The sequence below is a fragment of the Dendrobates tinctorius genome, unplaced genomic scaffold (genome assembly GCF_039654945.1).
Source record: "Dendrobates tinctorius isolate UK_male_01 unplaced genomic scaffold, ASM3965494v1 ptg000070l, whole genome shotgun sequence".
Lineage (NCBI taxonomy): Eukaryota > Metazoa > Chordata > Amphibia > Anura > Dendrobatidae > Dendrobates > Dendrobates tinctorius.
Genome location: NW_027361738.1, coordinates 74,784,911 through 74,799,083, shown reverse-complemented (window position 1 = coordinate 74,799,083; position 14,173 = coordinate 74,784,911). Strand labels below are relative to the sequence as shown.

Below are 14,173 nucleotides of genomic sequence, written 5' to 3'. Positions count from 1 at the left end.
CAACTCCCTCCAAAGGTTTTCTATAGGGTTGAGATCTGGAGACTGGCTAGGCCACTCCAGGACCTTGAAATGCTTCTTACGAATCCACTCCTTCGTTGCCCTGGCGGTGTGCTTTGGATCATTGTCATGTTGAAAGACCCAGCCACGTTTCATCTTCAATGCCCTTGCTGATGGAAGGAGGTTTGCACTCAAAATCTCACGATACATGGCCCCATTCATTCTTTCATGTACCCGGATCAGTCGTCCTGGCCTCTTTGCAGAGAAACAGCCCCAAAGCATGATGTTTCCACCACCATGCTTTACAGTAGGTATGGTGTTTGAAGGATGCAACTCAGTATTCTTTTTCCTCCAAACACGACACGTTGTGTTTCTACCAAACAGTTCCAGTTTGGTTTCATCAGACCATAGGACATTCTCCCAAAACTCCTCTGGATCATCCAAATGCTCTCTAGCAAACTTCAGACGGGCCCGTACATGTACAGGCTAAGCAGTGGGACACGTCTGGCACTGCAGGATCTGAGTCCATGGTGGCGTAGTGTGTTACTTATGGTAGGCCTTGTTACATTGGTCCCAGCTCTCTGCAGTTCATTCACTAGGTCCCCCTGCGTGGTTCTGGGATTTTTGCTCACCGTTCTTGTGATCATTCTGACCCCACGGGGTGGGATTTTGCGTGGAGCACCAGATCGAGGGAGATTATCAGTGGTCTTGTATGTCTTCCATTTTCTAATTATTGCTCCCACAGTTGATTTCTTCACTCCAAGCTGGTTGGCTATTGCAGGTTCAGTCTTCCCAGCCTGGTGCAGGGCTACAATTTTGTTTCTGGTGTCCTTTGACAGCTCTTTGGTCTTCACCAAAGTGGAGTTTGGAGTCAGACTGTTTGAGGGTGTGCACAGGTGTCTTTTTATACTGATAACAAGTTTAAACAGGTGCCATTACTACAGGTAATGAGTGGAGGAAAGAGGAGACTCTTAAAGAAGAAGTTACAGGTCTGTGAGAGCCAGAAATCTTGATTGCTTGTTTCTGACCAAATACTTATTTTCCACCATAATATGCAAATAAAATGAAAAAAACACAGACAATGTGATTTTCTGGATTTTTTTTTCTGTTTGTCTCCCATAGTTGAGGTCTACCTATGATGTAAATTACAGACGCCTCTCATCTTTTTAAGTGGTGGAACTTGCACTATTGCTGACTGAGTAAATACTTTTTTTCCCCACTGTATGGAGGGCACCAGGTAGGGTTGACTATTCTAGAAAAATGTATAGTGCAGTAGAAGAAACTGGACTATCTTTAGCGGCGTTCCCCCGGTGTGAAAAAGCTTTCGATACCAGGGTGCAAAAGCAACCAATTTATTTCAGCTCTGTAAAACGAGCTTTCATCCGATACCTAAATGTGTTGTATGTTCCATAAAGGGTGTGTGCGCACACTGCGGATTCTGCTGCGGTTCCGCGGCAGTTTTTGCTGCGGTGTACAGTACCATGATTCCCTATGGGAATAAAAAACGCAGTGCAGACGGTACGGATTTCTCCGCGGCTTTGAAACCGCAGAAAGAATTGACATGTCAATTCTTTCTGCGGATTGCCATCTCCTCCATTGTGGAGATGAAAAACCGCAGGGCAAAACCGCAGAGCAATCCGCAGGTAAAACCTCAGGTCTTTTGACCTGCAGATTTACCTGCGGATTTTACAAAATCCGCACGGCCAGATCCGCACCCCAATCCGCAGCGTGTGCACATACCCAAAGTGGTTGCTGTAGCACCCTGGTATCTCGGCTTTTCTACATCGCGGTTCCTCCTTCTGCACTTTGCTCCGAAATGGTCCATCTCGACCACCAATCGGACTATGGTGGCTTGAAGCCCCTTGATGTCTCCGTGCTCGCAGTGGAGATGTGCCCATCTGTTGCACAATGACTCATTGGTTTATTATCCATTCGTGTTGACTTCCGTTTGCTGCAGGAGAAAGGCGCGATCTGTTAAACTGATTCATGGGAAATGTATAGTCCCTTTTCAGTCTCGAGGTAAAGGAATTGCTTTAAGTTTTCCTGTAGAAATGCTCAGTTCTAAAAAAAATTGTTTTTGTATGTCATGGCTAAGTTGCAAATTTTTCATCCTATAATGAGCAATGATCTTCTATCCGTACGCCTACACTTCTCGAAGATGACCACAATGCTTGGAAATAAATGGTAGAATCTGCAAGGAGTGGAAAGTATGCAGAAATTTCAGCTATTACTCCAGGGAGTTCAGTCGGCTACACCCTTACGGCTGAGCTATTCCGTCACCATCGAGGTCGCTGCAGCCCATCCCGATCCCCAGCAAGGAACGTATCTTTCAGCAGCCTTAATTCTGCCTGCTGAGATAAAGACGCTGTGGTGGATATTGCTTTTGTGTTAATGGCTGTAATGGATGCTTTCATTACTCCGCAGCATTGCTATTTTCCGTGGGTGCATCAATTACTTTATTCCATATCTTCACATCTAATTATATTATACCGGGGGTGAAAATTGCTTGAAAACTGCATTAAAGTGTAGGTTTGCTTGCCACCTGTCTTGAAATTTTTTTTTTTTTAGTAATTTCTTAAAGAGAATGTGTCATTACTCATTACGAGATAAGTAAATCAGATTTTTATGCTAAATGTATTTTTTTTTTTTTTTTTTTTATGAGTTCGCTAAATTAAAAAAAAATCAGAAATCTTGAAAATTTATATTGAGCTCATACTTTGTTTTCTGTTCAGAAGACTTTTTTCAGCAGACTCATTATCCTCACTGACAGGAGTTAAATAATTTTAACAATGAATGGTTTGCACATGGATCAACCAGTCCTCCATTCACACACGGCTCGGAGCACCAGTTTTCAAGATTAGTGGGGGACCTCAGCGGTCAGACCTTCAGCGATCAGGACATTATCCCCTTTCCATTGGAAAGGGGATAACTTTCAAATGACTGTACCCCTTTAGTGCCAAAGACTTAAAATGGAAAGCCTGTGAACCCGGATCATATATGCATAATATAGAAATATAATATACACACAGGTTTGTTTATTTATTTTTTATAATCCATTTTCTTGGAAGACTCAAAGGGCCCTAGATTAATTATCCACATGGGGAAACATTTGTTAAAAAAAAAATTATACAATAAATAAGAACAATATTGCAAAAACTAGCAATGGAAATTTCTATCTGTTCAGTTGCAACTTTTTGGACTCGACCACTGCGGCTCTTTCCTGCTTTGTGCACAGACCAAGACATCTGTACTAAATTGAAGACATCTGTTTGCCGAGTGCTTGGCAGGATGACTCTTCCTCCCTTCCCATTTCTAGTGCAAGTGTGTTTTTTTTTTTTTTTTTTTTTTTTTTTTGGTCTGACATTTAGAAGTTCAGCCATCATTTCTGGAAAACTAATCTATATTTATGATCACATGGTCTCTGGCAAAATGGCGGCGCAGCAGAGGTATTTTTCTGGCTGTATGTCAGGTGTAACTAATACCACCTATGTATATTCTGTGTATCAGACCTCATGATCCCATTTGCACAAATGCTTTGTTGTTTTTCTACAGGTGTCTGCACCAAAATATACAATACTGATCTGCTCTGTTTATTGTGGGGCTTTTTGTTTGTTTGTTTTTTTTGTTTTTTTTTTAATGCATTTTTTTAATAGTGCAGGAATGGTGCAATTGCAGGGAGTGGAATCTTGCCAATAAACACGCAGTGGTGCAGCATCTATTAATGCACAAATGGGCATTGGGTTTTCACAAAATATCATCCATTTTGTTTGAACTGTTAAATGCAGCATATTTTTTTTTTGCACAAAACGGCAGTGGGGGATGAAAAAAAAAGTTTATGCCCTAAAGAATATTGTCTCTAGGCTACAATTAAACTTTTTAGTTAACTCTGGAGTCAAAAGGAATACACCAAATTGTGTGCAAATTTGTGGCTGCAGTCTTGGTGTGGCATTAGCCTAAGGCGGCGTTTAGACTGACATGGGCATGTGCTGCATGAGGCTGTTTTCTTGTCGGTAGACCTGCGATCAGTCCGGGTGGTGCAGTTTGTATATGAATCGTTGAGTAAGGCTGTCTGAACCCATCCTACAAAGAGTCTGGTCCATAGCGGCAATCGTTCAGGAACAGAAGGTAGAAGTTGGAGCTGCCATAGAATTATCCATAGTGGTCTGACACCCGGTACCCCATTGATCAGCTGATATTTGTGTCCATTAATGTACGGAGCTGCCGAGATCCACTCTGTACATTGCTTACATTCAGATGTCAGCCAATTGGTGCTGCTGCCGAGTGTCGAAATCCCAATGATCTCCTATTGGTGAGTATGATGCCCCTCTGAAATGTAAAGTGCTGCGGAATATGTCGGCGCTATAAAAATAAAAATTATTATTATTATTATTGGTACAGCGACGGTACAGTGGCAGCTGACGCTTTGTTGACAGGCTGCCTGAAAAGGACCGCACCATTGATGGATAAGGTGCGTGATACAAGAGGTTCGGCCATACGCTGAAGGACCACTACCTTGATGGGTAAGGTGCGTGATACAAGGGGTTCAGCCATACCCTAAAGGACCGCACCATTGAAGGGTAGGGTGCATGTTACAAGGGGTTTGACCATACCCTAAAGGACCTCTCCTTTGATGGGTAGGGAACATGATACAAGGAGTTCGGCCATTGATGATCTTTAAATCCCGGTGTTGTAGGCTGTTTAAGGTCACTTGGCTCAACATGGTCCTTTAAGAGGTTGCTCTTTTCTTCTTGTTAGAAGCCAATATATAGTTAGTTTTGCACAACTGTAGCATAGTCCTGTTTTAGCTTTGGTATTGGTGCTAGTGTAAGGGGGTGGGATAGAACTACCTCCTTGCTCCCCTTCCTCTAATTGTTCTCAGTGTTTTGATGTTTACATGTGCTAATGTTGGTAATGTCTATGTTAATATTTGTGGTACTGCTACATAGCAATATGTATTACCACTCACATTTATGGTACTGCCACATTCAAACATCTTACCATTCTCTGTAGGATTATGTCTATTATGTTGTGTTCCTTTAATATAATGTAATGTTTATTATGGCTCATGTACAGTTTAGAGAAAGTGAAGTGCACCCTTCGGACATTAGAGGGGGGCATCTTAGTACTATTAGTTTTCATGGATAAGGGTAAGTCTGGTTTCTTTGTGGGCCACTAGATGGGGCATACTAGTGTGCACGGTTAGAATAGGTTATAGTTGGTGTATAGAGGGTTAAGTGTAGGAGGGGATGCTGGGTGTTAAGACAGGAGTTTTTGGGAAGTTAGGGCAGACGTGGCCAGGGTGCCCAAAGTGTCCACATGGGCTATAGCCCCAGGACGGCTTGGCAGCCACTCTTCAGTGAGCACTTGGCATTATGTGCTGCTGGTTCATGGATTTCAGAAGCTCATACTGACGTCCTCCTTTTTGTTGAAAATTCAATGCATGCTTGACTTCAATAGACTGTACGGATCGGGAATTCACTTACAGGCGCTAAGCTGCTGTGGGTGTAAGAGGAGGGCAGGTCGGTAGTCGCAGCTGAGGACACCATGGCTCTGGTGTCCCGTCCTCCTCCCACAGGAATATCTTCAGCATCTACCGGCATACCTGTTCTGATTGCTGGTCCACGGTCAGGGATTCCACTGCGGTGCGACCCAGCTCTTGCACACTTACTTCCAGTGCATGTAGATGAAATAACAGACACTGATACCGGTTCTGATGCAAAGTTAACGCTTTTACTTTCTTCAACGGTCCCGGACACATCAGTTACATCACAGTCCACACAGCATTCCTCCTGCACTTTCCCTTTCTGACTTTCTTTGCCCTCACGTACATTACGGGGTAGTAGCACCCTTGGCGGTACTGCAGCTTCACTACTGTAGGACCTCAGTACATGGGGGATCCCTCTCATCCACTTCGCCTCAGACTTACAGGTCTCAACCCTATTGAGAATCTGCCACCTCATGAACATTCTGCGCCCTGCACGACTTTTGGACCACGTTTCATTCTTCGTTTCTTCTGCTGAAGTGAACTGTACTTCCCCGGGTACTCCGGTCTTATCCAGAACCCGTCTGACTGTGACTGTGCTCTTCTGCTTCTAATCAACGTTGTGTAACTGCTGTGGCGCCCTGGGCTTAGAGCCCTTGTGGAGCTGTCGGGCATGCTCACCTTTCTGAAACATTCCTACTACCTACGCTAGCTTAACCCACAGCAGCTCCTCCTACAGTTAACCCTTAATGAACTATCTATCAACTGTACCTATCGGGGATCCACTAGTTTGCCCCCATCTAGTGGCCCGTTCCAATACTACACTTACCCAGTCTATGAATAATATATACTACAAGTGCCCTCCGCTATTGAACCTGAAGGATACACTGACTTACCCTAATCTATACGTTCATATGACATACAATGCAACATAAGAGAAGGTCACATCAAAGCATAATATCTTAGTTTGATTACACATAGTCGTGGCAGTACCAAAAAGACAGTCGGTAATACACAGCCGTGTAGCAGTACCGAAACATAATAGAATATTTACATTAATAACGACTGTACATAGCAACTCTTAAAGGGAGGGAAGGCATTAAAGGGTTGCTCCATTCCAATCCCCTACATGGGGGCTGAAGTTCAATCCTAGGGAGGCCCCCCCATCACTGGAGGTCAAAATGTAGTTTCTTCTCTAGTTCTGTATCAAAATACCTTATAGAAGGGTGGTTTGTTGGTTCCCCTCTTTGTAGCCATCACTTGGGGCACATACACTAATGGATACCCCCACTGCTATGACCGAGTGGTCTTGCATTTAAAGAGGTTAGCTTGGCTCTATAAATGGTTAAAACAAACACTGCAATTTACTTAAAAATTTTCTCTGTTTTCAAGAACAGAGGGATTTTGAATTCAATAATTTATACAGTTTTTTTGGCTACTTTACCAGCCACCTCTGCAATCTATCAGATGTGGCCGATCTTCCAAGACGAGGAATGCAGCGCTTACAAGCTTTTTGCCATAGATCTTGCAAAAGTGCTGCTGGATGGATTAGGCCAGCTTCATTGCGGCTGTGTTCCTCGGATGCTGCATTGGAGAGTGGGCATTTTAGGTCGGCGGCAAGGATGAGACTCTGGCCTGAGCTGTCAATCTTCAGGAGCACACCGCCCTCCAGAGAACTGGAGGAAGCAAAAGCAACAGGCGCACTGGAACAGTGATCTTGTGAAAACTGGGTACTTTTAGGTTTATGAATCTCTTCGCATTGATTTGTTGATGACCCTACGTAACTGAAGTTCAGTGATGTCATGCCCGCACCTCTGACTTCTCTGTTCCAGTTGTTGTTACCACTAACCTTTTAAAGACTAATTTATGTGGACACCTCCTGGCCATTGAGACATTTGTAATAGAGCTCATACACATTAGATAAGTCTGCTAAAATGGTTAATTTTGACCTTTTTTAATGAACGATTGTTCGTTATTACCAGGAAAGGTTCGTTATCTTTCAAAACGCAGGTTGTAAGTGTCGAATTTTTTTTTATTTTATTTTTTTTTGGTGCCCATGATCAAGCCTAGTCATACCACTGGCTGAAAAAAAATCCCAGTATTGCAGTCTGAGATCTATTTTGGGCCACAGATGAATGATCATTCGTCCAACTGACGAATGATCGTCGGTCCATCTTCATTCAAAGTGTAACTGTGTGTGTAGAAAAACCTCTTTAACTGAATGGTCTTGACTGATTTCCCCCCCCCCGCTGCAAAATTTTCCGACATGTTAATTCGCTGTCACAATGTACCCAACTCCTTGATGCCGGGAACTGTTCCATAATATATAGTTGATCCACCAGCAACCAAACCACCTTCACCATACCCCAACCCTTCTTGTATAGAAGACCTAGAAGGCACAAAACAATGTATATGAACTGGTTAAAATTGGACATGTTAGGAGGTCGTTTAAGTATTCATCCCCGTGGGTGCTTAACTATAAATGGGGGGAGTACCTAGAGAGGGAAAGACTGCCATGATTCCGTAAGCGATACATTGTGGGGTATTGTGATGCAGCTCTGCTATTTAAGCAGTTGACTCAACACAGGATTTCCCTTGTTGCTGCGTGTCACTCAACATCAATGACAATCGCACCGTGCCATCTGTGAGCCCCTCCTTTTAGGAGTAATTTCAGGCTTTAGTGCCCCAGCTGACATTCCTGTGCCGATCCCTTCCACATAACATTGTGCTGTAGGTTCTCTGTCTCGAACGTCTGTGTTTTTGGTGAGTGCAACTTTTTAAACTTGTTTTGCAAACTTTTCACATGACGGCAACAATGTCTGTCTTCATGTTTTTCTTTGTGTCTGCTGGTACTTTTGTGTAGTGATATTGCTATAGGGGGGCTTATTCTGACACCAGTATTATTGTAAGTGAGGAGGACCCTGATTTTGCAGGAGAGTTTTGTGTAAGATGTTGCACCAGCAGCAATTCTCCAACATAGTGTCTCTTTCCAGAGTATTGGCATTCTGCTTGGAAGGAGCATACATGATTACAAACCAGGTTGGGCTTTTGATTTCTGGAGTGGCCATTTATCTGATGTGTATGGTCAGTGTTAGTGACGTCATCCGTTTCTAGTGACTCCAAGGCTTCAATGTATGTGCATGAAAAATAATTTCTCCATCTTCCCCGTGTTGTGTGACTAACGCGCTCTCGCAGGCTGCATCGTCTCATTTTTAGCTGTTGATGTGACGTATTCTCACATTAGCATTTGGCATTTAGATCTGAATACATTACGACGTTAATTTGCAATTCTAAACCTGCAGTTTTCATATTTTTTTTATTAGCAACTTGAAATTTTTTGCATTTCAATGGGATCAGTATTTTGGTGCATTTGCCCCTTTTATACATAAATTAGCAATAGTTCAGCATCAAATTTTATATAATTTTTTTTTTATTTCTTTTGCAAGAGATAATGCTAGGCTTTATGAAATGTATTACATTTTATTACCAGTTTTATAATCTTTTTGTATAGTTGAAACCTGTAGCAGGTCCATGAATAAAATGCCAAACCAATGAAGACTGATACACAAGCAGCGTACGGAGAGATGGAGAGGACAGTAGTGGGTTGAGACTTGTTGCTTTGGCTTTTCTTACGATTTTTTGGTTTTTTTTAAAACATTTTTTTATATATATTTTATCAGCGATGTGCATGTTCTGATAGGTCATTATAACTACCTTTTTGGGATAGTATAGATAGAAGCTGAACCTGCTGATTTTAGTAAGACTGGCTAACAATCTGTGTATGAGGGTCTTTCCTGGCTGTCCCTAAGACAGTCTTATGTCATGTGTATGAGGGTCTTAACCAATTGTTTTCTCCAAACTAACGCCGGACGAACCTGCCGATATCGAAAGTCTGTTTTATGAAGGCCCGACGATTGTCGGAGGAAATAAGGATTTGACAGGTCTGATATCATACTCGCTATTCTTTTTAGTTTTTTTTTTTTAGTTTTCAGAGCGAGAAGCCGCCAAAGGACGAGTCTGGCAGCGGCTTTCTGAGAAGACTAAAATACTCAACTGAGTGCTCTCTTCTGTAAGGGAGGGATGACCAAGATGGAGGATCAACACTCGATCACGCAAGCAGTCGCCGTGACAAAAAAAAGTTACAATCATTGTATCGGATAAATAGGTGTCTTGCATACATGAAAAATGTGATCATTCGCCGACTGGATCATTTATGCAGGCATATACAATCGTTGTCGGCAGGGTATCTCCTTGTGTAAACATTGGATGTGCTGCCAAAAATATGAAAAATGTAAAATATGGTGCATCAGCAATCAAATTAATGATCGCTCGTCCCAGTACTGTTTGTGTTGGCTTTGCATGAAAGGGTGTTCAAACGAGCACTGATCAACTGATTGTCAATCAACACTCGCTGTTTGTGGAAATGAAACCAAGGCGTATGGACCCTGAGCTGTTGTGATTTCTCTGCTGCTGTTTGGTGGACAGGAAGAGGCCATGTTCTAGTAGTTACCGGTTAGAGGGACCGTCAGTGAATGCTGTCGAGTAGTGGGTGACTGATTTCCATACTGAAGTGTGAAACAGCTGCGGATGATGACTGGTTTCTTTTAAGAATTGTTTTCATGGCAGTGAATTCCTCCTGGTTTAGTTCAGGTGGTGTGTGTCCATGTCGGATAATGAGTCCGATCGGTCAAGATTCCACTACAAAGTTCTTTATTTGCAACCACAAACGTCCTCTTCTTACAGTATTAAATATAATAGTAATGTAAAAAGGGGGTTGTCTTGTTATTTTTAAGTACCCTACCCTGTAAAGGTGCTCGGTGTGGGCCATAAATTTGGCAAGACAAAGGTTTAACCAACGGCTCAGTGCCAACTCCACCATACACATGTTTGTGTGGTTTCATTGAGTAGAAAGAAGAAAGCCATCACCGGAAGCCTTCAGACTTCAGCGGTGTCTCCTCTTCCCTGAAAACACAAATCTCGACTGCCTTATCTTTGTGTCCCCCTACGTCATCTTTTGGGGTAGCTCCTACACAAATCAGATGGTCCACCAGTCTCACCGAAAATGGCAGGTTGGGCCAACTTTCAACTAATCTGTATGGGGGCCTTAAAAGAGGTTATTCAGGATTATAAAAACGTCTGCTTTCTTTCAGAAACAGCGCCGCCCTTGATTATTGGTTGCGCATGGTATTGCAGCTCAGCCCCCGTTCACTACTTTGGATTCAATCAAAATCCAATTTTAGACCAAAATAATAGAGGACACACCTCAAACCAAGATAGACACCAAAAAACGGAAGTGTGAAACCAAAAGAATGAAAAGTTTATTGAATACACAAAGAAAATAAAATCACATTAGTATAAAGGGACGGAAACTGAACAAAATGAGCTCCAAGGGGTCTACAAAAAAGGCCATATGCTCGTGACAATGAAATCACATATAATTGGATAGTACCAAAAATAAAGTACCGAAAATAAATTAAACTCTAGCAGGTAATGTGAGTTGTTTGCATAGAATATATAATAATGTCCAAAATGTGGCTGCAAAGGCTAACAATGTAGCGTCACAAGTACATGGCAGTAAACAGGGTTTTAAAGTGCAATAGTGCAAGGATTAGTTTGCAATGACAGTCAGCAAGACATAACATAAATTGCAATAGTGCTATAATGGTTTAGAAATATAGATCTAAGAGTGCATGTAATAGTGCAAATGCCCAAAAATGCTATCCACTGCCCATGTGACCATAAATGCAGGCATCCATTAAAACTGACCGTCACTGAGAGGCATATTTACCCTGTAGACCAGACGAGGAGAGGGCCCCGACGCGCGTTTCGCTTGTCGCTTCTTCCAGGGGGACGTGTATCAAACGCGCGTCGGGGCCCTCTCCTCTTCTGGTCTACAGGGTAAATATGCCTCTCAGTGACGGTCAGCTTTAATGGATGCCTGCATATAGCCTTTTTTGTAGACCCCTTGGAGCTCATTTTGTTCAGTTTCAGTCCCTTTATACTAATGTAATTTTATTTTCTTTGTGTATTCAATAAACTTTTCATTTTAATTACATTCTTTTGGTTTCACACTTCCGTTTTTTGGTGTCTACTTTTGGATTCAAATGGCAAAAAAAATTCATCCCTTGATCAAGGGCTTCTTTCTCTTTTAGGCTCGACACGCCTATGCATTGCACAGACAGCCTGTTCATTTCAGTGGACACTGCAGTACTGTCTGTTTGCCCTGTGGTGGCGCTGCAGAAGAATAAAGCGCTTATTAGCAGCCTCCCACGAAGATAAGCGTTAATTAGCGGTTAACTTAAGAGGTCCTCATCAGGGAACTCTTCTTGCAAAAGGAAAGCACTCCACTAAACAAAAGACTTTGTATGGGGATAGAAACTTGTGTCTTTATTATTTTATTTTTTTTTTTTAAGGCTGAAACAGCGCCACTCTGGGCCATGGTCTGTGTCCGGTATTGCAGCTCAAACCAATACAATTACAGTTCCTGTCATTCCATTGAATCACCTTGGTTAGAATGAAAATAAAATGTGTTGACCTTTTTGGAGCTTCGGTTTCTTTGTTGGAAATTGGCAAAAAACTGTTTCAATAATGTATTAACTGATTGTTATGAGGGCGGTAATTTTAGGCACCGCCTCAATTATTCAACATATTTATTTATTTTATTTTTCTTTACAGAGGTGACGTTGAAAGTCCAGGTGAGTGACGTGAGTACCCACCAGCCGCTCAGTAACGCCGTGGTAGAGATATTTGCCAACCAAGTGTCTGCAGCCACTGGGACCACCGGATCAGATGGGACAGCGCTCATCAAACTCCAGTACAAACTGGGAAGTCAACTGATAGTCACAGCCACCAAACACGCCTATGTGCCCAACTCCGCGCCCTGGAGACCAGTACGGTTACCAGGTGGGATATCTCCTTCTTTGTACATTTCCATTAAAAAAAAAAAAAAAAAAAAAAAAGCTGTGCCTATTACTAGATCTCTCTAGCCTGTGGCAATGGCCAGGATGGAACAATCTCTGATCACGAACATAAGTGAGGGGTAAACATAAAATCTTGTTGTTCTGGCTCCCTTGTAGCTGCTGTCCATTCTGAATTTCTTGGTAATTTTCAAATTTTTCAAATATAACCATAGTAAATTTTGGGTAACCCTAGGACCAGTGGCATGGGTGTTCCCCAACTGGTCAGGCCTTCATATGCTACCAACCGTAATGTTCGTAAGAAAACTCTTGGAATGTGGAGATGGAAAATGATAAGTTCTTGAAGTAAAAATGAGTTCTTTAAAGGATTTAATTCCCCAAAACATTTACATATGCATGTAGCTATATGAAAGACAAGTCTAGCAATACCTTTACATGTTCAGTCTGTTCCTCCATTAGTGAGAAATCTGCATTTGAATTGTGGCTGAAGAGCTAGGATAGATCTGAAGCCTCTGTCACTCCATCTCAACTCCTGCCTCCTGCTTGACTGATGGCTCCTTTTGCTTGAAGTCACACAGCATAGAGGCTGTCGGTCAAGCAGGAGGCAGGAATAGAGATGGAGTGACAAAGGCCTCAGATTTATCATAGTTCTTCAGCCTCTATTCACATACTGATCTCTCAGTAACATAGGAACGGACAGTCCATGTAAAGCTATTGCTGGATTTGTCTTTGAAAGAGCTTCATACGCATATAAATAGTAGGATTTCACCCCAAAACTAACAGCTTCCCTTTTAAAGAGGTTGTCCACTACTTTTTAACATTAACAACCTATTTGTTCGGTAGGTCCTCAATAGCTGATCTGTGGGGGGTTTGGCACCCAGCACCCCCACAATTGTTCAGCTGTTATGAGCTCTAAAAATGTCACATAGCAGGTTAGGTTTTCTTGTGGGGTACAAGGCGGTTGAAATATTAAGTAAAGGAGGGGGGCACTCGTGAAATCTGTGATCTGTGCCCCAGGAACACCATTTTGTTGAAGCACATATAAAACATGCATGTGCGAGCCGCGTTGTGTTTGTTGCCGGCTCTGGTCTCGTCACTTCCATAGATCATGGCTAATGACATTAATTGTTTTTCAAGGTGTTTGCTCTCCAGTGTTCTCTCACTGTGTAGTGGTTATCTCCTTCATTATTGATAGATGGAGTATCCTCCTTGACCTTCTGTAATTTTGCAAAAATCAGATTTTCTTTTAATTCTGGAGAATTGCAAGCAAAATAGACACAGCTGATTATAGTCGATAATATGGACTTTTTTTTTTTTTTTTGTAGTATGAATTAAAGGCATTGCCCAATGCTCGCACAATACCCATTTTAAATACAATATTCCCCCTTGTAACCTATAAACCCTAAATGCTTTCCTTCCATACTGGCGCCATTCCAGCGATGACTGTGTAGGGTCTTGGGTGACATTGTGCCCAGCAGCCAATCAGAGTCCCCTATTCACTTGCTATCCTCACGCTTCCTTGGCCGTCTGGGAAGTGTGTGCCCGCAGCTGCTCACTAGCTGCCGCTGATTGTTATGCCATGTGAACTCTGAAGCCAATGTCATGGGAGACCCATCGCTGGATTGTCACCCATATGGGAGGGAGAGTCTATAATGTTTTTCTTTTACAAGGGTTAATCTATAATATTTAAGCAGGGTTTGTTTTCCGAATTGTGGACAACCCCTTTATTTTTATTTTTTTTTGTATATTGGTTGCATTAAAAACGTTCACCATTTTG

The 14,173-nt window shown here is 42.3% G+C and overlaps 1 protein-coding gene across 1 annotated transcript in view; it reads left to right on the top strand.

Moving 5' to 3' along the window:
- Window positions 1–14,173, top strand: part of FAM171A1 (family with sequence similarity 171 member A1) — a 120,917-nt gene that overhangs the window by 36,464 nt on the left and 70,280 nt on the right. Inside the window, exon 2 of the mRNA XM_073581927.1 lies at window positions 12,155–12,382. Coding sequence (XP_073438028.1) covers window positions 12,155–12,382 — 228 coding nt within the window. The remainder of the gene's footprint in view (window positions 1–12,154; window positions 12,383–14,173) is intronic.